General features: G+C 39.4%; 1 protein-coding gene across 1 annotated transcript in view; it reads left to right on the top strand.

Annotated features, from left to right (window-relative positions):
* TAFA5 (TAFA chemokine like family member 5) overlaps positions 1–27,528 on the top strand; it is a 501,461-nt gene that overhangs the window by 255,736 nt on the left and 218,197 nt on the right. The window contains exon 2 of the mRNA XM_083182914.1: positions 11,671–11,820. Within this exon, the coding sequence (XP_083039040.1) occupies positions 11,671–11,820 (150 nt within the window). The remainder of the gene's footprint in view (positions 1–11,670; positions 11,821–27,528) is intronic.

Genomic DNA, 27,528 nt, shown 5'->3' with positions numbered 1-27,528 from the left:
TATTTCTTCTTACTTGTCAATGTCATTGGTTTGCAGAATATTAGCTCTGTCTGTATTTGCAATATTACTTACTTACTTATATAATTCATTATTTCAGATATTTTTGACTTCCAGGTCTGAAAAACATACGTATACAGTATAAACATTACACACATATCCTTGTACTTCCAAAGATGCTCTAGTAAATATCAGGAAGCATCACAAAGGGGCTGTGTAAACATATTCAGTAACTGTGTTAGTACTTTGATTTCATTTTAAGAACAATTTTGTCTATTAGCATTTGCATACGGAATTCTTCACTGTGAGCATGTAATAGAATGAGGTGACCTATATTAATATATATAAATATATGTCCTATATGCAGCATTGCTTTCAGTGCTAAATGATTGCCTAAAATGAGAAAAGATTCCAGTTGCATCCCACTGTGAAACCGTCATGCATATATTTAGATGAATCTAGAACATTGCATGAATATATGGAGAATATTTGAAAGAATTAGCACAAAATAAAAAGAATAAATGGCATATTTTAATCTTGTTGTTTTACCTCTTGCTATCACTTTTAATTTGAATCCGTGTTCCTTTTATATTTTGTCTCAGAAAGAAGCCATAGTTGTATTAATTATATTTCCATTCAATTTTGAAGATTAAATTCAATCAACACTTCTGAAACAAGTATGCAGTTATGCATATGTAAAACTGGTCATATGATGCAATTACTTTTTTTTATCTAAATGAGAGTCTTGTTTCAATTTAGGGCTTCATTCTAATTTCTCTTTATGAAAACAATATATCTGCATGATGGATACTTCTGAAAAAAAAAATTTAAGCTATACCAAAGCCATGTGAAAACCTGCAACCTCCAGATATTATAAATTGACTATTTTCATTTTATTTATTAATATAAATATATATATATATATATATATATATATATATATATATATATATATATATATATATTGCAAGTAGGTTTTTGGAAATGAAGTGCTGACACCTGCTAGTAATCAGCCCTATTCAGGGCTTACTGCTCTCCAGGTAGCAGATTTTAGTGAAGTGCACTTGTCTTTTCTTTTAGCCCGCTGCTCCCCGCTGTGGTATGGTGCTCTATCCTAGGCACCCAAGGATGTCTACAACAAAGAAGGGGGGACAAGGTTGGGCGCCCAATAGTGCAATATCGTTGTTTATTTTTTAAAAGAATTCAATAAAACAGAGAAACTCAGGTTGTTATAACTCGTACCAAGTTATTCCACTGGAGTGGACTGGGTACCACTAGATTCACAAAACAATCCCCTCTGGCAGAACAGCATACACAGGATGTATTTAGGTCACCGTTACAGTGTGATCGAATAACTCACGGGACCTCTCAGCTAGGCTGCTGGGCAGGACAAAGAATGCCGGCGTCTCTGATCGCTGCAAGCAGGCTGTCAGCGTGTGCTGAATGCCAGGAGTTGGAAGACACGTCACGTCAGCCACGCCCCTACGCGTTTCGTCAGAGACTTCGTCAGTGGGGTGGCTGACGTGACATTGTGGCATAGTATTAAAGGACAAGGGGTCCAATCAGCATCCCCGCATTAGCATATAGTAGCGTATCATGCAGGTGCCGCCCCCGTTGTGCTTCTAAATGAATGGGCTGGTAAGTGTGTGGTAATATCATTCAACCACACTGCACGATGTTACAATTTATCAGAGTTGCATGATTAAAAACATATCAAAGTACGTGCACTTCATGTGAAATATGTAAAATATAACAGACGCCGTATTTACGGCTCATCTGTATTACATTTAAAAAGCCATAATAGTATTTTCAATTAGCGCATAAAATATTGCACATAGCAAGATTATATCAGCTGTTTGTCATCCATTTATATGATGAACTAAACAGTTTCTATATATAAAAAATAATAAAAATAGAACAGATATTAGAGAGTGTATATATAATAATAGTGGACATAAGAGAATCTTATAAGGAACATGAAAGAGTACGAAAGAATACAAAAGATTACATAAGATTACATAGCAGCGAATGTACCATCAGAAACAGAGACTTTCAAAATATTCTAGCCCCCAAAAACATTTATAGTAGTTTTTTATATATATATATATTGTTAATATCTGCATAATATTTTTGTATATATTTATCTACATACTCTGAGACTCTTGAACTCAGAGCACCTATACCGCTGATTATTGGTCGACCGGGGGGTGGGGTTGTATTCTTATGGATCTTTGGGATGTGATAGAACGACCCCCTGGTCGACCAATAATCAGCGGTATAGGTGCTCTGAGTTCAAGAGTCTCAGAGTATGTAGATAAATATATACAAAAATATGTTCCTTTATTGGGCACATATATAAAAGATACTACTCATATTCTGCAAGTGTTAGATAACTTTGAATGGTCGACACAATACAAATGGTGCACGGTAGACGTGCAATCTCTATACACGTCAATCCCACATGATAAAGGGATTGACGTGATAAGAACAGTATTAGAAGAAGATAGTGATATACCTACATCAAAAGTACAGTTCATCTGTGACTGCTTAAAATATGTACTGAAGTACAACTATTTCAGTTTTTTAGAGGAATTCTACATACAGAGATGCGGGACGGCAATGGGCAGTATATGCGCCCCGAGCCTAGCCAATCTGTATATGGGTCATTGGGAGAAGAATATTCTGACAGGACCCTTCAAAGAGAAGCTCAAAATATTCAAACGCTACATAGATGACGTCCTCATTGTGTGGGATGGTACCGAAGGGGAGTTTGAACACTTCATACAGAGTATTAACATCAATGAATATAATCTGGGCTTCACACACACAATGAGTGATGTCACTATTGAATTCCTTGATCTCAGGATCTCCACTGAACACTTTGAAGACACAGGAAGGATAGATACAGCCACGTTTTTTAAAAAGGTAGACAGTAATAGCTACCTGGATTTTATGAGCTGTCATCTTCCGCGTTGGAAGGAAAATATTCCCTCATCCCAATACACCAGGCTGAGAAGAAACTGTTTGAGTATAGAAACCTTTAACCAACAGTCACAGATATATGAGGACCGCTTTAAAGAAAAGGGATACCCAGAATCTTTGATAATAGAAGCAAAAGAAAAGGCTGCAGCGACCAATAGAGAAGATCTGTTACAATATAGAAACAAAACCAAAGATCGAGAAAAAATATTCTGCCCTTTTATTACAAAATATAACACAGCTGAAAAAGAAATTAAGAAAATATTGTACAAACACTATCATGTACTAAAGTTAGACCCAATATTATCGGAACACCTGCCAAATACTCCAGATGTGATTTTCAAGAAGGCTCAAACTGTAAAATCAAGTATTGCCAGAAGCTGCTTGGAAAAAGTCCCTGAAAATCGTCCAGTGCAGATGTTTGGAGGGCTTACAGGCTCTTTTCAGTGTGGACACTGTAAAATCTGCCCACAAATGGAAAAAGGTGCGAAGAGTTTCATGGACAAAGATGGAAAAATATTTAAGATCAAAAGCATAATAAATTGCATGTCCACCTTTATTGTCTATATGGCCACCTGCTCATGTGGGCTCAGCTATATAGGCAAAACTAAACGGCCACTTAAAATAAGGATGCTGGAACATGGTAGAAATATTAAAAATAAATTAACAAACCATAGCCTGCCCAGACATTTCTTAAATTACCACAACAGTGACCCAAGCCTTCTGAAAATAAAAGGACTGGAGCATGTAGCGGCTAATAAAAGAGGAGGCGACCGCGAGAAACATCTGACTAAACGCGAGACATACTGGATCATAACTCTAAACACATTGATACCTTATGGCTTGAACGAGAATTATGAGATCACGCCGTTCATACAAGACGCCTTGTCACCTATCATAAATAATCTTCATCTACATATAGTAATTATTCTTCACTAAATACAAATATCATGACAAAAAATATATGCATATAAACATATTTGGTATAATAAGAAAAACATCATTGATATTATGCAGATATTATGCAGATATTAACAATATATATATAAAAAACTACTATAATGTTTTTGGGGGCTAGAATATTTTGAAAGTCTCTGTTTCTGATGGTACATTCGCTGCTATGTAATCTTATGTAATCTTTTGTATTCTTTCGTACTCTTTCATGTTCCTTATAAGATTCTCTTATGTCCACTATTATTATATATACACTCTCTAATATCTGTTCTATTTTTATTATTTTTTATATATAGGGCGGGATGTATTAAAATACATCGCCGCCCTTCGCGCCCCCCCGCCGCGATGCCGCCGCATATGTACTAACATATGCGGCTGGCATCGCGATGCGGTGACGGAGGCCCCCCGCGATACCTGTACTGTGGTGTGCGGGGGGGTCTCCGTCACCTCCCAGCCGGCTTCTGCAGCATCCACGCCGGGGACAGCTAAGCAAGCTGTCCCCGGCGCTTCCTCCTCCCCCTGCAGCCGGAAGGACGTCCGGCTGCGTTGCTAGGGGGAGGAAGGGCTTACCTTCCGGGGTCCAGGAGGACCTGCAAGAAGGTAAGCCCAAGGGAGGGGGGAAAGGGGGGGTCGGCGAGGCGGCGGGTTGCGGCGGGCGACGAAAAGAAGCCCATAGGCTTCTATAGGGTATCGCCACCCAAAGGTGGCGATACCCTGCCCTGCGAAACCGCTGCGAACGGGTTTTAGTACATAGGAAAATGCGGTAAAACGGGGGTTTTAACGCATTTTCCCTTTAGTACATCTCGCCCATAGAAACTGTTTAGTTCATCATATAAATGGATGACAAACAGCTGATATAATCTTGCTATGTGCAATATTTTATGCGCTAATTGAAAATACTATTATGGCTTTTTAAATGTAATACAGATGAGCCGTAAATACGGCGTCTGTTATATTTTACATATTTCACATGAAGTGCACGTACTTTGATATGTTTTTAATCATGCAACTCTGATAAATTGTAACATCGTGCAGTGTGGTTGAATGATATTACCACACACTTACCAGCCCATTCATTTAGAAGCACAACGGGGGCGGCACCTGCATGATACGCTGCTATATGCTAATGCGGGGATGCTGATTGGACCCCTTGTCCTTTAATACTATGCCACAACGTCACGTCAGCCACCCCACTGACGAAGTCTCTGACGAAACGCGTAGGGGCGTGGCTGACGTGACGTGTCTTCCAACTCCTGGCATTCAGCACACGCTGACAGCCTGCTTGCAGCGATCAGAGACGCCGGCATTCTTTGTCCTGCCCAGCAGCCTAGCTGAGAGGTCCCGTGAGTTATTCGATCACACTGTAACGGTGACCTAAATACATCCTGTGTATGCTGTCTGCCAGAGGGGATTGTTTTGTGAATCTAGTGGTACCCAGTCCACTCCAGTGGAATAACTTGGTACGAGTTATAACAACCTGAGTTTCTCTGTTTTATTGAAATCTTTTAAGAAATAAACAACGATATTGCACTATTGGGCGCCCCCCTTGTCCCCCCTTCTTTGTTATATATATATATATAATATATATATATATATATATATATATATATATATATGAAAGAAGGCTGCAGCACTCTATAGTAGTTTCAGGTCTACCACAAGTCATCAGAGGGGTGCTTCCCTATAGTAATCACTGTCCCACTAACATCCATAAACATGGTAAATTTCAACCGAATTAGGGCACTCACCAATAGATATAAGAAGATGAATTATTTATTGAGACATCAGTACCATTAGCAACTGTCGATGTTTCTACCTTATCGAGTCATTATTAGGACAGTCCCAAAGAGGCATCAGCACAACACGCAGGTAGCACAAAATATATCACTGCGCCTCTAGCTAACACATGTGTTATCAGGGATACCAGGCCCTAAATTCAACTTCAATAACATAGAACACACATAATAGCACTGTCTATAAAAAACAACTACATGCAGGTACCTACTGTCTGCAGGTTGTGCTGATGCCGCTCTGGGACTGTCTTCATAATGACCTGGTGGGGTCAAAGCATCGATAATTGCTAATTGTACTGATGTCTCAATAAATAATTATCTATTGGTACAGTAAGTGCCCTCATTTGGTTGAAATTTACCATACTTGTAGATACATATGTGTGTGTATGCATGTATGTATGTATATATATATATATATATATATATATATATATATATATATATATATATATATATGTGTATATAATTAAAGCAAGTCACTCAAAAACACTTTTTTTAACTTGTGATTATTAAAGGTACTATTCATTTCCATGCTCCTCTGGAACTTGAAGCGTTCAAGCACTTGATCCTATGACAGAAAATGATGATGTTTAATTTGCAGTTTAACAGCTTCACAGATGCAGGTGCAAATCCTTAACTGAAAAGAACAACAATAAGGATAATTATATGTAAAGTATATGCAGTTTTATTTTATGACCTACTTAAAAACGGGTTCCAAAGTTTCAGAACTGGGATGCTTACATCATCAGAGGAAGTGCTGCTGTAATGAATACATTAAATTGATAAAGTTATTTTAGGTCAACCAACATGTACATGCTACTCTTAAATTGTTTTTTTACCTAATACTCTTCCTTAAATTGGTTGCCCTGCCATCCTTGCTTTAGTGCTTTCATAAACAAAGCTCATTGAATGTAGATAAATTGACCTAGCTTCAAAAGGGCTTTGAGGCATGATTATCAGGTACCTGAAAGCTGCACTGCAGCTTAGTAAGCATTTGCTCAACATAGCATTTTGAGAGGTGTTAACAAGTTGACTTTTGGTTTTGAATGCTGCATTGAGATTAATGCAAAGCAAACTGAAGCCAGTGTTTGTTAGGTCCATTTACTTATGTATTAGTTTTCTTACAAACCTGAATTATATCGAATTTACTACACATTCTTGGCACATTAGTTCAATGTTGAGCTCTTCATTTTAATGTCCTTGGACCTGATGCAGAGTTGATCACAACATAGTGTAGATGTTCACACCTTTTCTGTGCACATAACCACAATGCATATATTTGTGTGCATCTAGAGCAGTGGTAGCCAACCCTAGCCCTCGAGAGCTACCAACAGTGCACATTTTCCAGACAACCTAGCTGCTGCACAGCTACACTCATTAATCACTGACACATTTTAAAAGATCCACAGATGGAGCTAATTAGCTCAACTGTGATTCTGTGAGGAGACCTGCAAAACATGCACTGTTGGTACTGTAGCTATGGTTGGCTACCCCAGATCTAGAGCTAATGCATTTGGTTTATTGTCTTTGATCATCATCATCATCAGAGCATCAGCCTGTACTTGGTGCAAATGATGCATCAGAAAAAGTGATATAGAGTCTAACTCTGTCCTAATAACCTCTTCCCTGCTTGGGTTTTATTCGTTGTAGTGCATCATTTGCCAACATCAATTTCAGATTTTTTTTTCTATACAGTGAATTTTCAGTTTTTGATACCTCAAACATGACAAATTAAATCTACAAATACACGTTTAATTTAATATCACAGTGTTACTAACAAATATGCCACCAGTATTTAGTTCCGCAATTTCACCTCCTCAGGGGTCTGTGCATGTTCATTGCACTTTAACATAGTCATAGGCAACTACAGGGGGGTTTCCAATTGTCCGGGAAAAAAAGACAAAAATATTCAGCTCAGGTATGCTTGCTCTAATTACTGCCTTACCTAATGGCTTGTTGTCATCACTGGCACTGTATATGTCTGAAATATTACACACTCTGCACTATATGAAGTACTAAGTCTGTTTCTTTTATTTGCTTGTAAGCGTTTGAAGGCCCAAACTCTAGAAATCCTGCATTTGCCCTTGCTACTGGGGACTTTTCCAGCTTCCAGAAAAGGTTGGAAGCTGGAAAAAGCTTCTGCTAGGTCCTCATTGCCAGTAATGGGCCCTGTACCAGTAACACTATCTGCAGATAATATAAGCAGTACTGTCACAAACAATGGCAGCATATTTAAAACAGGCAGGCCCCTGGCCAATTGACACAACCTCTCATGTTCAGCCAGCATTGTAATGTGCATAGCTGCAGAAGGGACAAAAAGAAAGCTTATGGAAATAATGTGAAAGGCACACATCCCATCATGTGGTGCAATCGTTAACGGGGTGTAACTCATTGCTGCTGAAGTATCTGCTGTATGTTTTTTATTATCTTCAGATTTACACTGAAGTTTATGGGAGGCCATGAAGAGATTAAAGGAAAGAGGCAGCAGATTAGGATGAACTGGATGCATATATAAATCTTGCTGCAGTACAATTTATTGATTAGTTGCACTTAGGGCTTGGATTAGTGCTTCATGGCATCTTGTGTAACAATGCATTTTGTAGATTTTGTAAAAGTGTTAACCATGTTCCAAAAAAAAAAAGGTGACTCAATAACACAAAATGATCTTGACAACCCATATATATTATTTATAGTAGTTGTTTCTACAAGAATGTAGGTCACCATTTCTGATCTATTGCAGATTGACCTGCTGATTGTGTTCTTCTATTTACCAATATGTCATTTAGACAAGGTGCAGTAAAGTATCTAGTTATTGTGACCATTTTATTGGTGTCCAGTATTGTAGGGTAATGTTGTATATCACTTTAAAGGCTCCAATTTCTAAGAACTAGGAGATCACAGAAATGTGTCCAGTCAATAAAAGCGACTAGTCCATGATATTGACCAAATGAAATAATAGTAGACAAATTCCACAATAAATTTTAGCTATATGTAAGAGCATCATACATGCAGTATATTATTTGGATAGAAAAACTAGATGTTACTTATACTACTAGTGAGCTCTATATTTAAAATGTATCTTGTTCTAGTGGCTGCATGCTATTAAAGAGTAGGATCTTGGCACCATATGTACAGAAAGACTGTTGACACAGAATATAGAAATAAAGGAACGTTTATCAGCTGATGGTGTTGATGGCCATATATCTTATTGATTACATATATATAAATATATATATATATATATATATATACATATATATGTATATATATATATATATATATATATATATATATATATATATAGTAAATTATTTTTATGATATCAAAGGTTAAAAGGAGAAATACCAGTACACACTTGCATCACAACAGAACATTTGCAAAGTTTGGTCTATAAAGCACAACCAAAAGTTTTGGTACAACACAAAATTAGGCATAACAGTAATGGTATGCATATGGAAAAATGACAAATGTGTGGTACATTTATATTAACAAAATAAAGAGCTGAAATGATCTAGGTTTTATTTTTATTATGAAGGTAAATATAAAGGGGAATCAACTAAAATAAAATTAACACGAAAATTAGGATGGGATGGGGGCAAAAGGGGGGGGTTGTTTAAGTAGTAGATGGTTTAGAACTCAGACAATAAATGAATAATTTTAAAAATAAAAAAGTGTGCTGCCCATACTACCAGCACTATATACTGGGCTAGTTTCCAATAGGATAACAGGTGTCAAATACCTATTTGGAATAAAAAAAACAATCTTATGCAACTATAGCATGCTCATGTTATTAGTATTCAAATTATATTTAGGATGGTGCTTCAAGGAGATTATTTTCTTTGAAAAATGTTCTGGCATGCAGAAAAAAGGCATCGGTATTAGCTTAAGTTTCCTAGGCTGCCCTTCTGTGTGATACTAATGTCCATATAGAATCACATTGTAAAGAGTTTGAGTAATACTAATGCCACCATGGGGAACACAGTACAATGATAATAGGTTCATAAGACCACTACTTCAATATACCAAATATCTAGAAAGCGTTTCTTAAGTGTTTTCAGGGAGTTTGTTTTAAATTATTTAATAAAATGTGTTTATATTTCTACCAATTTTTTTTTTATACGTATGTATTACTACAGGAATGGGATTACTTTTTATTATATTGAGTATTACCAGGAGTAGTAAAGTAAAGATTCCACTTCAGGAATCTTGATGTCTAGCATTACCTCAGTTTCACAATCCCGAAATGATGACAAGATCTCTATTGCAGAACTGGTCTTCTTTGTTAGTTCAGGTTCACTCACCATAGAAGCTCCAGTACTGTGCTGGGCAGATTAAATTGGGTTTCACCCAAGGCAACTAAACTGTATTGTGCCTGAGAGATGCAGGCATCATGCGGGCATCAGAGACTTCATAGCAAGTCCAAGCAGTGTTCTATAGTAGCAATCAAAACCAGATTGATAATAGTGAGAACCAGTCCAGTCTGTCTATAATTTACCTTGTGGGTAATCTCAAACATCTTTGCCCACCTCTTTTGGTGGAAACTATCCTATATTATTATAGAGCTCTGGTGCTATTCAATGGTTTCAGGGTGAAAGTTAAACACAATTATATTTATTTAAATGTTACATTTAGATTTCAATAAATGAAGCATTGGCAATAATCATTATCATCTTTTTCAGACATGTCTATGCCCGAGTGCAACTAAAGCCATACTAGAAGGATAATGCAACATTCAGATAGAAGAGATCACTATGTGTAGATTGTAAGCTCCTCCGAGCAGGGCCCTCTTCCCTCCTGTTGTCAAAGCCCACTCCTCTTCACATTTCACTCACAGCTCTCCTATACTCAAACACTCAGTGACCATCTTTGTCTGCATACTCATCTCCATCATTGGCCTCAAGCCTCTAGTTGTATGTTTATTGAGTCCTCACTACTTATATTTAAGCTGTAACGTGTATTGAACTGTGGCGCTCTTTATTTGTACTCTTTTTTTTGTTATTTATTCAATGTTATGCCAAGGTTTGTCTCCCTGTATTGTTCCTTTGTACGGCGCTGCGAAACACTTGTGGCGCCTTAGAAATAAAATTATAATAATAATAATATTGCGTGTTAACTTAATTTTATAATATATATAATTTCACTTCATTCCATAGAACATCCTAAATATTATTGGATTCATCTCAAAAACCATTAAAAAGGAAATAATCTATCATTTAAAATTAGGTTAATACGTTTTCACATTTGCAAGCTCTATGCATCTGAAAAAACCCGTAAAAACACAGTTGTATTACATCTCCAGCGGATGTTATAAATAATAGCAGTTGCTTCATTAACAACAGTTTTTCACCTTCATTAGATACTGCATAATTTATACATTTCACACCTGGAAAGTTAATGATTCACAATTACAATAGCATTTGAAAGGCAACGTATGTTAATGCAGGCAACGCAGCCAGAAAAACAGTAAGCTTTTGCCTAATGCTTGTAGACAATATCCCATTTATATTGTGGAGAATTTGAAAACACCTGGCCTATTTTCATGTATGTATGTATGTATGTATGTATGTATGTATGTATGTGTGTGTGTGTGTGTGTGTGTGTGTGTGTGTTATCGTTGTGGTGTTTGAACCACTATGCACTTAGTTCAAAAAGAATATATGAGTTTTACTTGCGTTCCAAACCACATCAAAGTAACTCTGACCTGATTGACCCAGCTCTCCTTCTGTAGGCCAATAACAATTTTCTTGACAGCATCACTTTGCTGGGTTTTGACATGTCCAGCTCTGAGAAAAATTATATGTCATCTCACTTTGATTATATCCTCCAGCTTATTTCCCATTTGTAGAGAAGTGGCTTTTGCTGCATTGGGCCTTACTCTGTTTACCTATAATTGATTGCTTGCATTGCATTCTCTGACATTGGTACCTGTTGCTGGCTCTCGTTCCAGGTCAACTGGCTGCAGGTACGTGCGAGGTTGTTACGTATGACAGAGATAGCAGTCAGCCCCGAAGGACTATAGCCCGACAAACAGCTCGCTGTGCATGTAAAAAAGGACAGATTGCCGGCACAACAAGAGCAAGGCCAGCCTGTGTAGATGGTAAGAGTATTATATATATATATATATATATTTTTTTTTTGTGTGGAAAATATGTATACTGTATTTGCAAATGTTAGTGGATTTGAGTGGCATTTTCTATTTGATGTAAAAAATAATTTAGTACGGAGCACACTCCACAAGAGTTTATAATAGGAGCATATATGCATTTCTGAACATGTTCATAATCTTTAGTAGTGTGTGTCAAAGCATTTTATAGCTGCACAGATGAGGATAAAGATGTAAACTAGTGAGCCAGACATTAAATGAAGCATTCTAATATTCTTTAAATTCAGAATAACTGGGTTCAGAACATTTTTGAATAATCCAAATGAATAATGTAGCTTATGAGATGTGCCCACTGCTACCCGATTAGTTTCTTAAAAATACATTTTGCTCCAGTTCAGATTCAGAGTTTTAATGCCACCCTCGGGCTAATGTGACTTCTCCTGCGTGAAAGTTAATGTTGTTGAAAAAAAAAAGCACTTGCAGCATTGTTAGAATAATATTTCTCTTTTTTTATTTTTATTTCTAGTATTTTGTCTCATTAAAATTATCACTGCATATGACTCACTGCCAAATAGTAGCAGCCTGAAGCCTCCTCACATGCTAATACTGAGGGGGAAATGTTTGTCTTTGGAAAAATTACAGTTTTGTATCACATAAACAAATTACAATTCTCTTGCAGGTAATGCCATGCTAACAGAAGTTCCACTTCTATTATTTGTAAGCAAATACTGTATGTAATAGATTAAGGGGGTGATTCTGATGGATTCGCTTCTCTGCGTGTTCGCACAGGGGAGCAATGTTTCGCAACTGCGCATGCACATAAACATTTATGTGCAGGCGCATTGTGCGAGCGGTCATGGCAAATTAATCATTCGCCGGCTGCTCGCACACAGCAGTGTGGGTGGGGGGCATGGGGCGGCAGGCCATGGTGACGCGTTTGATGGGTGTTCCCATGGAAATTCAGCCATGGTGCAGGGGCAGGCAGTTGATGTCAGTGGATGTCAGCTGCCCACCCTCTTCCTGTACAGGGAGCCCGCAGATCTAAGACACCTGAGAGGTGTTTTAGATCTGCGAGCACTGTAGAAATCATTCAATGGCGACCATCGAATGATTTTGCACCCGCACGCAAGGCTGTGAATAGATGTTTAAGCTAAACATCCATTTGCATGCATGCAGAGAAATCGGTGTTTGGGGGGGGGGGGTGTTCGTGCGGGAGCCGGACGGCATTTCGAGCACCCACAAAGCTGCAAATTTTGCAGCTTTGCGGTTCAACCAGAATCACCCCCTAAATCTCTTGATTTATTTGCACATATTAATCCCTACTTAATTTAGTGTTTCTTTATAATAAAGAAAAGTTCAGTAATAAATGATATGCAATTACAGTGAATTACGTTTTACCATGCAAGCCATAACATTTGACCAACACACAGTTGACCATGCAAGCCATAACATTTATGATTGTGGAAGGTTTATGAGAATAATTGGGCACTCCTTGAATTCTGCTGCCTTAATCTCAAAACCCTAGGGTCAATCCCAATGGACCCTGATAGCGATTTTTGAACAAGGGGGTAGGGTTAAGAAAATGGCGCTGAATATTTATCTAATCACGATCAGCGGAAATGCCATGATCAGATAAGTATTCAGCGCAATAACATTTATGAGGCTGCCATTCCTCCAAAGCAAAGATTAGAGGTTGTCTTATAAAGACTGCTTGGGGAAAGTCTTTTAAGACCAGCATTTGGTTATATGGATTTTGTTCTTACATAGTGAGCATTTCTATTTATTTAAATAGTTAGTCCAGTGGTGGCCCTACCTACTTGTAGGACAGAGGCTACCACTACCTTTGTATCCAGAGAGGTATGTGTAAAAGCTGCTACTTGATGAGTATATGAGATCCCGGAATCCTGACACTAGTGCCCCAGTCTTCTGGATCCCACTGTCCTTAGCAGATCTATCACCTGAACACTAACTGCCATCAGGAGCCCTTACTAATGGGAGGGACGCTCTGAACCCAGCAGCCAGGTGCTGGCTGATAAAGCAGCTTCTTTGGCTAAGAAGCCTTTAGGGCTGGTCTGGACCCAATGGCTGGGAACCTGGTTCATCCACACTTCCCATCTACCCCCGGAAACCTGTGAGTAGCTTTCACCTGCCACTCTATCAGTGGCACAAGCCACTATTAATTCCCTAGGTTTGCTTCAAGGTGGAAAAGTCCCTCTCCTGCCACAATACTTTTGATGTGTACTTATTATGTGTGTGATGGAATTACCTTAATTACAGTATAACATACTTGATTATCATTAAACATTGTTTATGCCAGTGGTTCCCAAACTGTGTGCCGTAGCACCCTGGGGTGCCCTTAAGGCACTTGCAGGGGTGCCCTGGGTTTGTGTTGCAGGACTAATTCAGATTATATTTTGGCAATGTATTAGGCAAAACTAGTGCTTGTGACTTTCACTAATAAAATATGTGAACTAACGGAAGCGAACCCTGTCTCAAATCACATAACTGACCCTAAGGATGCCATATAACCTCAATTTACTTAATTTCGTCTTTGTTCTAACTCTATGTCTGCTGTGGCAAAAAATCTGATACTCTGGGGTGCTGTGATGCAAACACATTTGGGAACCTCTGGTTTATGCATTCAATTTAAATTTAACCTATTTAAATTACTAGGGAATACAGATTTATTCTTCAGTTTTTATAGCGTTGTATATGTTTTTATGTGTGTTGTACATGATCCTGTGTTTCAGTCACCATTAGAAAATATAAGCCCCAAGAGTCACTTTGCTAATTTACTCTGTACACCCTGGACTCAATTCTACAATTTTCTTCTCTGACCTATTGGGTGAATAATATATGTTTCATTGATCTTTGCTGTCACATCTAAAGAAAGGCAGGACATAGCATCCAATAGTCCTTGCTGTGAATTAATATAAGCATTTAGCTACTTCAGCTAAATCATTGAGTAGACATTGATCTATATATTATTTCTTTTCTAATGCAATACATACTGTGGTTATATTTATTTTTAGCATTTTGAAAGAAATGTAGGAGTCTTTTTATGGCAACCAAATTAGCATATTCAATAAATGTATGTCATTTTTCCCTCATTAAGTGCAAGGGAAATGTTTAGGGTCATGTATTGATTTATACAACAGAAAAACACAGTTCCAAACCCTTTTGGCCTCTATAAATGTTATTCTACATAATGTTTATTTTTGTAGCTGAAACAACTTTTAGTGGGAGGTGGTTTATCTAGAATAGATTTACGGTGGCAGATTAAGATGTGCATTGATTGGATCACTAATGTGCCTTTCCTTGCTGAAGTTATATACGGAACGTCCATTATTCCAGAGCTTGATAAACCTATCTCTGAGCTGTAGCATACAATATTTCTGTATACTACCTATTATTAATATTATTATTATTATTATTTTTATTATTTTATAAGTTGTCTATTTTTATTTCCATTGAATAAGTCACATATTAATCTAATTATACAGTGTTTTGGGCCACAAAAATACAGTCTACAGGCCTTGATGGAAAAAAAAAGATGTTAGCTATCAAAAAAACAATTATTATTTTATTTAAAAAAATATATACAGTACAATGATCTTCTTCATTTTGGACCTCCTCTGATTAGACATGTAATAAAGATACTTATGACACTATGGTTGGAATTCAGTTAGCCGTGTTAAAACTTTTCATTTGATTGATATTTTGTGGTGTAAAGCTTGTAAATAATTTTCATTGTTTGGTTTGCAAATGCGTTTAGAAAGTTAGGGTAAATCCCATTGAGAATCAACATTCCACCCAACTTGACTAGGGAAATAGGGACACTCGCACGGCGGAGCCGTACGCACGCCCAAAAAGGGTGTGTGGCCTTTGCTAATGATGGTGCGGCATATGCAAATGAGCCACGATTGGGCCACGTCCCTTTTTTCACCCTCTGCAACGCTGAATAGATGCTGTGTGCATGCGCACAGCGTCTATTCACTTTAGGCTGGGGGGACTCCCAACTGCCCCCCCCCCCCCCCCACCATGGGACACTGCACGCATCGGGCGGGAATGTCCAAAAAAAAAGGGATGGTCCTGCAAAAAAGGGACAGTTGGGAGGTATGAATTAACCTCAAACATGTTAAATTATGCTTTATATAATAATGTACATAGAAAAAAGGTAAATGATAACAGTGTTCCAATGATTATTTGCATCTGGTGTTAGTTATAGTTTAACTAGTATAATTAGCTCATGGGGGAATGTAAATATTACAAAGGAGTAAATTACTGTAAGTATGGTGCAGCATAGCTTTAAGTATTGCACTAATAGCTAATTTACTTTTACTATACAGATCTCATGGTCGGAGTTGATGGCTAGTAATGCCTTTTGGCCAATACTCATTGTAGTAGATAATATTTTTTGTGGATACCTATATAAAGTATTACATCCTGGCAGATGGGATGCTGGCATTCACATCCCAACTACTGACAGGAGACCAGTGCTCCAATGCCGACATTGATGAGACTGGCGACATCCCGAACGTAAGTATGCAGTGAGCCATAGTGTTAGACCTGGTGGAGGAGGAAGGGGGGATTATGTTTAGGCTTAGGTACTAGAGTGGACTTAGGGTTAGGCTGCAAATGTACACATATATATATATATATATATATATATATATGCAATAAGATCGCACTCCATACAAAATATGCAACCGCTGGGGTGATGTCCAGAACTTTCCTTACAAGAAACAAAGTCCATGTATATAAAGACCAAAAAGACACACTCTCCAGACTCTTTGATGCAAAATAAAAAGCTGTGTATTTGTATTCACATAGACATCATAGTATAAAGAAGGGTACTCAACGTTAGCGTTTCAGTCCATATAGGACCATATAGGACCTTCCTCAGGAGTTAGACAACAGCTGTAGGAACCTGCTGTGTGGTCCACGCTGTGCTTCACCCCAAATGGATGCCCTTGTTGTCTAACTCCTGAGGAAGGTCCTATATGGACTGAAACGCTAACGTTGAGTACCCTTCTTTATACTATGATGTCTATGTGAATGCAAATACACAGCTTTTTATTTTGCATCAAAGAGTCTGGAGAGTGTGTCTTTTTGGTCTTTATATATATATATATATATATATATATATATATATATATATATATATATATATATTTATATATAGCAGAAGTATGCAGGCACTCGATCAAATCCTGAAGCAGCTGCCGGGGTGCCAGAGGGATGGATAAGTAGCGTGGCAGATTATGGCACTCTCACAGGCTTCACAAATAACTGACACAACACGGGAATGTGGGTCTTTTTTTGTGGGTCAACATTTCGGAAGTATTTTTTACTTCCTTTTTCAAGACAAAAGGTGCAATACAAAGCAAGAAGGGTAACAACGCTTACCTATATGTGATACAAGAGGAGGCTCGCCCGTCATGTGTCACGCCTGTCTGTCCTCTACCTCACTTCCGGTCTGGTGTCTCCTGGAGGCGTGTCTGTGCGTCACGTCCCACTGGGGATCTCCCGGTCACTCAGAGGGTGGGAGTGACAGAGGCGCGTCTCCGTTACTGGGCAACCAGGATACATCAATCTAGTGCATACATTCCCGTGTTGTGTCAGTTATTTGTGAAGCCCGTGAGAGTGCCATAATCTGCCACGCAATATATATATATATGTATATACACACATCCATATCCAGCGGTGGCTCCTAACTCAGTGCAGGAGGGGGGCTGCCACTGGCCCTGATGCTGGCCTGCCCCTCCACTGCTCTGATCCCTGTCTCTTGCGGGTCTTGTTGCCGCCTTTTCCGCTTTAGTCAGGGCATGCACAGTAGCATACTCTGTACTGTGCATGTGCATGCCCCCAGCTTCTATGGGCTGCTTCCAATAGGTAGAGACTGCCAGTCACAATGAGCAACGGCAGTGGGAACTGGCTCTGGCGGCGGGGGAGGCAGCAGCCGTTGGCAGGGAGCTCTGTCACCAAGGGGCACATGAGCGAGTGTCTCGTGTGCGCGCGCCCCCTGGCGGTAGATGGCGGGAGCTGGTGATAGTTTCACCAGCCCCTGCAAAGATGGAGCAAGCTCCATCTGTATATATACCTAATGAAATTCCTGCAGCACATGTGGATTTACCTGTGAGGCCTTGGGCATTGTTGCTCCCCAGAACCCCAGAGTTTTGCGAGTGAGGTTTCTACCATGGATATATATATATATATATATATATATATATATATATATTGTTATGTCAACCTTTTGACCATGTTGATCTAATCCATGTCAACATTTTTAATGTGTCATCTTTTTGCCTCTTGACCAATTGCGGTTATCCTGTTGACTGCCGACCTAATTACTGTCGACTCTACAGTCCATACCCATACACACACACATTATGGGCCTATTTCTAATCGCATCACTCCCCCGCATGGTCGCACAGGGTATTGATGTTTGGCGTCTGCGCTTGCACATTTAGGCATATATGCAGATGCCGGGTGCAAGCGGGTACTGTGAACTGATACATCGCCATCCCATTCGCACCCACCAGTGGGTGTTCCCATGAAAACGCTGGGCATTACCTTGGTGATTCATAAGTGACGCTGCTGCAGGGGGTGGGCAACTGACATCACCGGATGTCAGCTGCCCATCCTGTTCCAGTACAGGGTGCATACAAAACTAAGGCTCCTGACTTAGTTTTGCGTGTGGGTACCAAATCATTCGATGGTCAGCAACCATCGAATGATTGGTCCCTGAACCCAAGGCTGGAAATTAATGTTTAAGAAAAACATCCATTTGCAGCCGTGCGTTTGAACCAGAATAAGGTCATGTATACACTGAGTGGCCAAATTATTATGACCACCCCCTCAGTACAATGTTGGACCACCTTTTGCCCTTAATACTGCATGGATTCTTCTTGGTATGTACTCCTATGAGATGTTGGTAGGTGGTATGAGGAATTTGAGACCATATCTGATGAACTGCACTTTCCAGTTCCTTAAGATTTGATGGTACTGGATCCAGCTGCCTGATGGCCCGTTCGATCTCATCCCACAGAGTCTCAGTTGGATTGAGTTCTGGTGATTGTGCAGGCCAACTAAGGGCCTTATTTTGGTTCATTCTTTCTGACAAAATCCTTCTTAGATGGGCAAAACCATGTGCACTGCAGGTGGGGCAGGTGTTACTTGTGCAGAGATAATTAGATTTGGGTGGGGTTTTACTTCAAAGTGAGATCTATATTGCAGTGTAAAAATAAAGCAGTCAGTATTTTCCCTGCACAGAAATCTAATTACTCACCCAAATCTAATTCTCTCTGCACATGTTACATCTGCCCCCCCTGCAGTGCACATGGTTTTGTCCATCTAAGAAGGATTTTGTCAGAAAGAATGAACCAAAATAAGGCCCTAAGCGAGGAAAAGTCTCTGTCATGCTCTTCGAACCATATGCGGACAATGCCAGCTTTATGACAGGGAGCATTGTCCTGCTGGAATTATTAATCCCCGGCAGGGTACGCCATTAACACAACACAATGTACTTGATCTGCAATAACACTCAAATACCCTTGGCTATTCAGACATTGTTCCACAGGAATCAAAGGACCCATACAATGCCAAGAAAACATCCCCCAAATCATGACATTGCCTCCACCAGCTTGAAGTGTTGTGGCAATGAAGTTGGGGTCCATGCTTTCGTGCTGTTTTCTCCATATTCGCACTGTGCCATCTGCAAGATGTAATTGAAAACACGATTCATCGGACCACATGACCCTTTTCCAGTCATCTACTGTTCAATCCTTGTGCTCCTTTGCGAACTGGAGACATCTGCTCTTATTCAAGGCAGACAGTAGAGGCTTTCAAACAGGTCGTCGGCTTCCATAACCTATACGGTGTAATGTGCAGCAAAAAGTTCATTCAGAGACCTTTGCAGTTGCTCCTTGATTAAGATTCCACCTTAATTTGACGTACTGTTGCTCTTCTGTTGGACTGGACAACTCTGGCAAGTCTCCCTTCAGAACGAGCATTCGGTAGCCTGTGACGACCAAAAGCCTGACGTTGAGACCCGGTTTTCTGCTTGTTAGTCCACTCTCTGTAAACATTAATACCTGCTGCTCTCGAACACTTCACAAGTGCAGCCATTTTCCTGATACTGGTTCAGACAGTTTGAGTGCCTACAATCATCCCTCGTTTAAACAATTGATGTTTTACTTGTTCTGCATACCCTTTTTATAGATATATCACCCTCTAGTGGCAACAATGTGAAGTTATGGCCGATCTGCATATAAGTGTCGAATGGTCATAATCATTTGGCTATATATATATATATATATATATATATATATATATATATATATATATATATATATACACACACACACAGTACTGTGTATATCATATATAAAACACACACATTCACCTTCCACTCACAAATGAAGCAGAAGCGCAGCTGCAGGCATGATGCCCCTTCCTAATTGATATGCAAACCACAGATTTTTGCCTGTCAGAGGGGTTTTCTGTTATTCAGGAACCCCCTTTTGTCTGCCATTGAACCTGTAGTTGGTGCACATACTGTAATTGTACAACATACTAAATAGTCTTTTGCTTGTTCGCCAGTAAACAAAATTGTCACTACTTGATTCACTGTTTAATTGCCTGAGGAAGTGACTGGATGGCACTCAATGATATTTTTGTCCTTTTTTATGGTCTGCAATTGTTTAATTTGTTTGACCAAGCCAGAAGATGTATATTTTTCTATAATATTATTAAATACAAACTTACTACTTATTTGCATTTTAGCCTGGTAATTCCATATTTACAGTTTAGCTCCATGTCTCTGATAGTGACCACTAGTGTGTTTTCAGCCCAATGCACTTTATGCCATGAACCTGGTTAGTTGTCTTAACACTTTTTTTTCATTAGCAATTCCCACAGACTTAGTGGAACAGCCAACAAGTCTGTGATGTTGTGCATTAATGATCACAGAGGCAGAACTCTGGGAGGCAATGGAGTCATCTGCCGCCGGGCTCCTGCTCCCAAGGGGGCACCTCTCCTTCCTTTTGAGTTTGAATCAGTTCATTGAAAGCAGTTGATATTGCTAATGTGGCTTACTCACCCTTCATTTTTGCAAGTGTCACACCCTGTATTAGACCCATGACCTTACTGGAGACAGACACCTTACTGAATGAGCTATTTGGGGGGGCACCAGTACTTACCTTGCCTCCGGGCAACTGGAATGAACTTACGCCACTGAATGATCACATTGTAAATGCTATCATCAAAACATATTGGCCAATCACTTTAAAGATAAATACTTATAGTGCTGCTGTCAATCTCATTGGATACAGGTTGTTCTCCGTTAAAAACCCGGTACATACAGATATTACAGATATTGTTACAAAAGTCTAGACAAGAGATGTATATATTATATTACAAATAATAATGATCCAATTGATGATTCTTATGTTTATAGTGTAACTACATTAATACTCCTGTTTATCTTGATCTGTTCAGTTGAAAAAAGAGCCACCAGTTGTTGCCTGAGGCAGAGGAATTGCTTACACTATCCCTATAGAAAGATATCATTTATAAGCCAGATGTTATTTAGTGACACTAGAGGTTACTTGTGGATGTTGTTCATTTTCATTAACAATTTCCAACAGTTTTCTCAGTCCCCACTCTCTTCATCTTGAATTGCATTTTACCATTGCTGAAAATATGATATATATTTCATCTATATGACATATCTGAATGGAAATGATAGAAACTATGACTTGTCACATACTGGAGTGCAATACACGTTAGGATGATAAGAAAACTTTCCTCACAGGTTCTACATCACAGATAGTTATATGTACAGGATTTTCATTAACTTTAGTTCAGAAGATTGACCTTGATTGATTGGAAACCAGTCTGGGCAATAAGCTGTGCCAACCATTTTGGGCTATAAAGCACAGGTACTTTAGTATTATTTATTACCAGCTATTTATATAGAGCAGCGGTTCTCAAACTGTGGGTCCTGACCCCAAAGTGGGTCCCGAACTTCTCAGCATGGGGTCGCGACACCATATTTCCGACCATCAGGCTGATGACTTTTCTAAACTCAGTCAGTGATTCAAGGAGTCTTTTGAATTGTCTGTTATTTTAGACTCCTCCTATCACTTTGTGCCTCCACAATGCTGCCATACATAGCCTCACATGTGTTTTGACCATTCTATGGTTAATTGCTGGGGTCCTGTAATTGTTTTTATTGTCTGATGGGGTCCCAGAGCTAAATAGTTTGAGAACCCCTGATATAGAGCATACATATTCTGGGGTGCATTACAGGTTGTTGGCCATTTACATCATGTATGCCCAAGTGGATGCTATAGTCTATTTTCTATAACACAAGTACGTGAACACATATGCACACTAGGGTTTCTGTTTGTTGGGAGCCAATTAACCTGCAAGTGTATTTTTGACTGTGGGAGGAAATTCAGTAACTCTGCAGAACACTCCTATGACCTCAGTGCAATGAGGCAGTAATGATAACTATTAAACCATCTGTGTTGCCTGTGATGAAGTATCTGGACGTATACTGTACACTAATAATAAATGATGTTAGTGGATTACTAGTAGAATAATTGACAGTAAAGGGCAAGGAGTCAATGAGTCCATTAGTCTACAAATGTGTAAAGTCTGAGGTTAGGTGTCAAGAAAATAAGACAGACATTTCACCAGCAGGCTCAGCGATTGCAGCAACAAACACTGACTCACAACAATACAAAAGTTTCCAATTTCAAGGGTAACAATGAGGACTAAGCAGAGCTAGCTGGAGATTGGTTAACACGGACTGAGTGCACACCTGTAAAATACACACTGTGCACACCCATGGAAGGTGCTTGGAAGACAATGACATGTTAATGTACACACTGGGCATACTCCGTGATAAAGGGGTGAACACACAGGGATATTTTGACTAATAGACAATTTTGACTAAGCAATTTTGACTACGCAATTTTGGAAGAGATTTTGGCTAGATGCACTGGAGATGTTGACTAAGACATTTTGTCTAAGCAATGATAGTCTATGATCTAGTCAAAATTTTCTTGCCTGCACAGTCAATCTATGCTAAGCAATTTCTGCTAGACAATATTGACTAAGCAGGAGAAAAATAGGGAGATTTTGGCTAACCTTCAAAGAGATTTTGACAATCTAGTCAAAATCTCCTGTTAAAAGTTCTCCTTGTGTACACCCCAGCTGTACACTCCAACTGTACACCCCAGCCATCTACAAGGTTTTATGTCTTTGAGGGAAAGATAGTGACAGCAATTGAATTAAAATATTCAAACAGCAGTACTAATTTCGGTACTCTTTACCTAGAACGGCGCCCATCGCGGGCATTGCATGTACATCGCATGCCATTACAATGACATGCGATGCGACCGATGCGATGCCCGCGATTTCACATAGAAATGCATGTTAAAATGTAAATCGCGTTGGTTGCATCGCATGCGACCAAAAATCGCATGCGATGCGACCGACGCGATTACCGCGATTTTACATAGGGAACAATGTTAAATGGCCCAATTGACCCGATTTTACATAGGGAACAATGTTTATATCGGGAGAGGAAGACTAGCACTGACTCAATGTTCTAATATGATAATTATGAACCAACAATGACAATAATAATGGATTCCAATATCCTACATATTTATTAAGTTGGTGGTGCTCCCATGAGTCATAGTGTGAACTATTATACAAAGGAAGAAAAAGATGACTCTCTTTTTTGGGGCACAACTTTAGTTTAAAATATATATATATATTATTGATATGCGTTAAAATGTAAGACTCACTGCAGAAACCTCCAAAACTACTACAATTGTAAAAAAAGTCTCAAGAGAAGAGAAAAGGAAAAAGGGAGAGGAAGAGAAAGCAAATATTGCTTAGTCAATTGATGTGTGACAGGGCAGAAAGAACTATGTCACAGTGTCAAAAAGATTTGCAGTTTAAAATACATAAGAATAGAATTCAAGATGAAGTGGAAAAAAGTATTTTTGTGTCAGCCTCGGTCATATATAACCTCAATGTGGGGATATTCTCCCCTGAGATACATTAATAGCATGGCTGATATTAATTTTTAATCGATGTGTGACAAAAAAAAGGGAAAAAAAGAAAATGAATAAGAAAAGGTCATAAAAAAGACCCTGGTTGGGTCTTTATCCATACAAATGTGGCGAAAATCTTTACAAGTATGGTGTGGGCTGTCACTGTGGGTAACGACAGTGTATATCACTGCGGTACCAGGCGGTTATGGCTAGTATTACAGTATTTTGCAAAAGATTTTGTACAATTATACATATATATGCGCGCAATAGATCTAAGCACCCTGGGAATGCGTTTATGTTAGATAAAGATAGATACAGTGTGTTCTCTCTGGTCTCTGATCGTTCCTGCTTTTCAGCCGTGTGTCTCAAGGACAGTGAACGGACTGAATGAGGGGCTTGATCGTGATAGAGGCCAGAATGTTGAGAACACCTTAGAAGGAAAAGAAAGGAAGAAAAAGTGGGGATCTGCTGTTGATTTACAGTGTCCTTTGTCACCCCTGTTGGTCAGAGCCAGCGCAGGAGATCAAGCAGTCACTGGATTCAATGAGAGTCCCCTAATATAGAGAAGGTCATTCCTATGCAAATATATTCATCTGTATCAATACAGGTTGTGCACCTCCTTTTACATATATTTTCCTCCTAATAGTTGCACACTGAGGGATTAGATCAAAACAAGGCTTCCCTCTATATGATTCCAATTTGCAAATGCACTAGGGAAGAAATAACAAAAAATCCACTCAGAATAGTAACAATTAGATATTATCCAGGTCACTCATCTACACAGCGCTGCATCTTTGCCACAATTGTCAACCTCCCCGCCTGTCAGCCACTCCTATCTGTAGCTGCACGCTTAGGGATTAAATCAAAGCAAAACTTCCCTCTTTACAATTTGCAAATGCACAAGGGAAGGAATGAGAAAATCCACTTAGAATAATGACAGTTAAATATTATCCAGGTTACTCATCTACACAGCGCTGCATCTTTGCCACAATTGTTAGCCTCCCCGCCTGTCAGCCACTCCTGTCTGGACGCGCGTTTCGCCTCTGCTTGTTCACCAGCGAAACGCGCGTCCAGACAGGAGTGGCTGACAGGCGGGGAGGCTGCCAATTGTGGCAAAGATGCAGCGCTGTGTAGATGAGTAACCTGGATAATATTTAACTGTCATTATTCTAAGTGGATTTTCTCATTCCTTCCCTTGTGCATTTGCAAATTGTAAAGAGGGAAGTTTTGCTTTGATTTAATCCCTAAGCGTGCAGCTACAGATAGGAGTGGCTGACAGGCGGGGAGGTTGCCAATTGTGGCAAAGATGCAGCGCTGTGTAGATGAGTGACCTGGATAATATCTAATTGTTACTATTCTGAGTGGATTTTTTGTTATTTCTTCCCTAGTGCATTTGCAAAATTGGAATCATATAGAGGGAAGCCTTGTTTTGATCTAATCCCTCAGTGTGCAACTATTAGGAGGAAAATATATGTAAAAGGAGGTGCACAACCTGTATTGATACAGATGAATATATTTGCATAGGAATGACCTTCTCTATATTAGGGGACTCTCATTGAATCCAGTGACTGCTTGATCTCCTGCGCTGGCTCTGACCAACAGGGGTGACAAAGGACACTGTAAATCAACAGCAGATCCCCACTTTTTCTTCCTTTCTTTTCCTTCTAAGGTGTTCTCAACATTCTGGCCTCTATCACGATCAAGCCCCTCATTCAGTCCGTTCACTGTCCTTGAGACACACGGCTGAAAAGCAGGAACGATCAGAGACCAGAGAGAACACACTGTATCTATCTTTATCTAACATAAACGCATTCCCAGGGTGCTTAGATCTATTGCGCGCATATATATGTATAATTGTACAAAATCTTTTGTAAAATACTGTAATACTAGCCATAACCGCCTGGTACCGCAGTGATATACACTGTCGTTACCCACAGTGACAGCCCACACCATACTTGTAAAGATTTTCGCCACATTTTATGACCTTTTCTTATTCATTTTCTTTTTTTCCCTTTTTTTTGTCACACATCGATTAAAAATTAATATCAGCCAGGCTATTAATGTATCTCAGGGGAGAATATCCCCACATTGAGATTATATATGACCGAGGCTGACACAAAAATACTTTTTTCCACTTCATCTTGAATTCTATTCTTATGTATTTTAAACTGCAAATCTTTTTGACACTGTGACATAGTTCTTTCTGCCCTGTCACACATCAATTGACTAAGCAATATTTGCTTTCTCTTCCTCTCCCTTTTTCCTTTTCTCTTCTCTTGAGACTTTTTTTACAATTGTAGTAGTTTTGGAGGTTTCTGCAGTGAGTCTTACATTTTAACGCATATCAATAAAATATATATATATTTTAAACTAAAGTTGTGCCCCAAAAAAGAGAGTCATCTTTTTCTTCCTTTGTATAATAGGGAACAATGTTAAATGGCCCACAGAGCCCAAATAGCTACCCTCAAGTGTGAAATGGCCCCCCCAATTGTTAACGCCACCCCAAGATCAACGTCAACCCGCTCGCCATGCTTCGGGCTCGGTGGCTCGCCACACTTTCTATTCTTAACTCCACGCCGACGTGGATAGTGGGGGTATGAAAAGGTCGGATGACGCGTACCGCCGCCCCACGCGGGCTCGCTGCGCTCGCCACGCTTCGGGTTGACGTTGATCGTGGGGTGGCGTTAACAATTGGGGGGGCCATTTCACACTTGAGGGTGGCTATTTGGGCTCTGTGGGCCATTTAACATTGTTCCCTATGTAAAATCGCGGTAATCGCGTCGGTCGCATTGCATGCGATTTTTTGGTCGCATGCGATGCGACCGACGCAATTTTTTACCTTGCGATGCCCAAGATCCAAATCTTGGGCCCGTTCTAGGTAAAGAGTACCCTAATTTCTTAGTAAGAGGATCATTCAGATTTAGACAGAGTAGCTATTAGAAGCAGAAGTGATGGGACTGTATGGTAATCCAGTAGGAGGCATCTATTACATGCAGATGCCTCCTGCTGCAGTAGTGATCCAACCAGCATCCTAGGACTCCGCATCAGATCACTCACACACTACCGGGTGGCTAGTGGTATTCATGGGGATGTACAAGCCACCTGTCGCAGAGGCCAGGCAATCTCTGTGAAACAAAGGAGATCCCTGCCCTTTTTCCTCTCCCTAAATGGCAATGGCATGCTTTTGTTTTCAGAAAAGGAGGTTAATGGACACCCCCTCAACAACCCCCAAATGGCATTTTACTGACAATCTGGTGCCATCTCAGCAGTCTGTGCCACAGGAAATCTTGTGCACTTGCTGATCGGATGCTGCACATGCTCAGTGTACCAAGCATCTGTACTTTGCAAATCAAAGCACCCATCCAACCGGACCTGAATGAAGCACTCTATGCCAAAAGCTGAAACTCTGCATAATGATAATGTATAACATAAAATACTGCACCCTACTAGCGATATATAACAGACTTACTGTCATTTAAAGCTAGTAGCTATGTAAGCTTATAACAAATGTCATAATTAAAAATGTGTTATCTCAAAGAAACTCCTCACAAATATGTGGCAACTCTTATTCTTACTTGTTAGTAATTCTTCAAAAAATGAAGAAGGTGGTTGCGCTATACAATAA

The sequence above is a fragment of the Crinia signifera genome, chromosome 4, assembly GCF_055691185.1.
Source record: "Crinia signifera chromosome 4, ASM5569118v1, whole genome shotgun sequence".
In the NCBI taxonomy this organism is placed as follows: Eukaryota; Metazoa; Chordata; class Amphibia; order Anura; family Myobatrachidae; genus Crinia; species Crinia signifera.
This window is presented reverse-complemented; position numbering and strand designations above follow the sequence as displayed.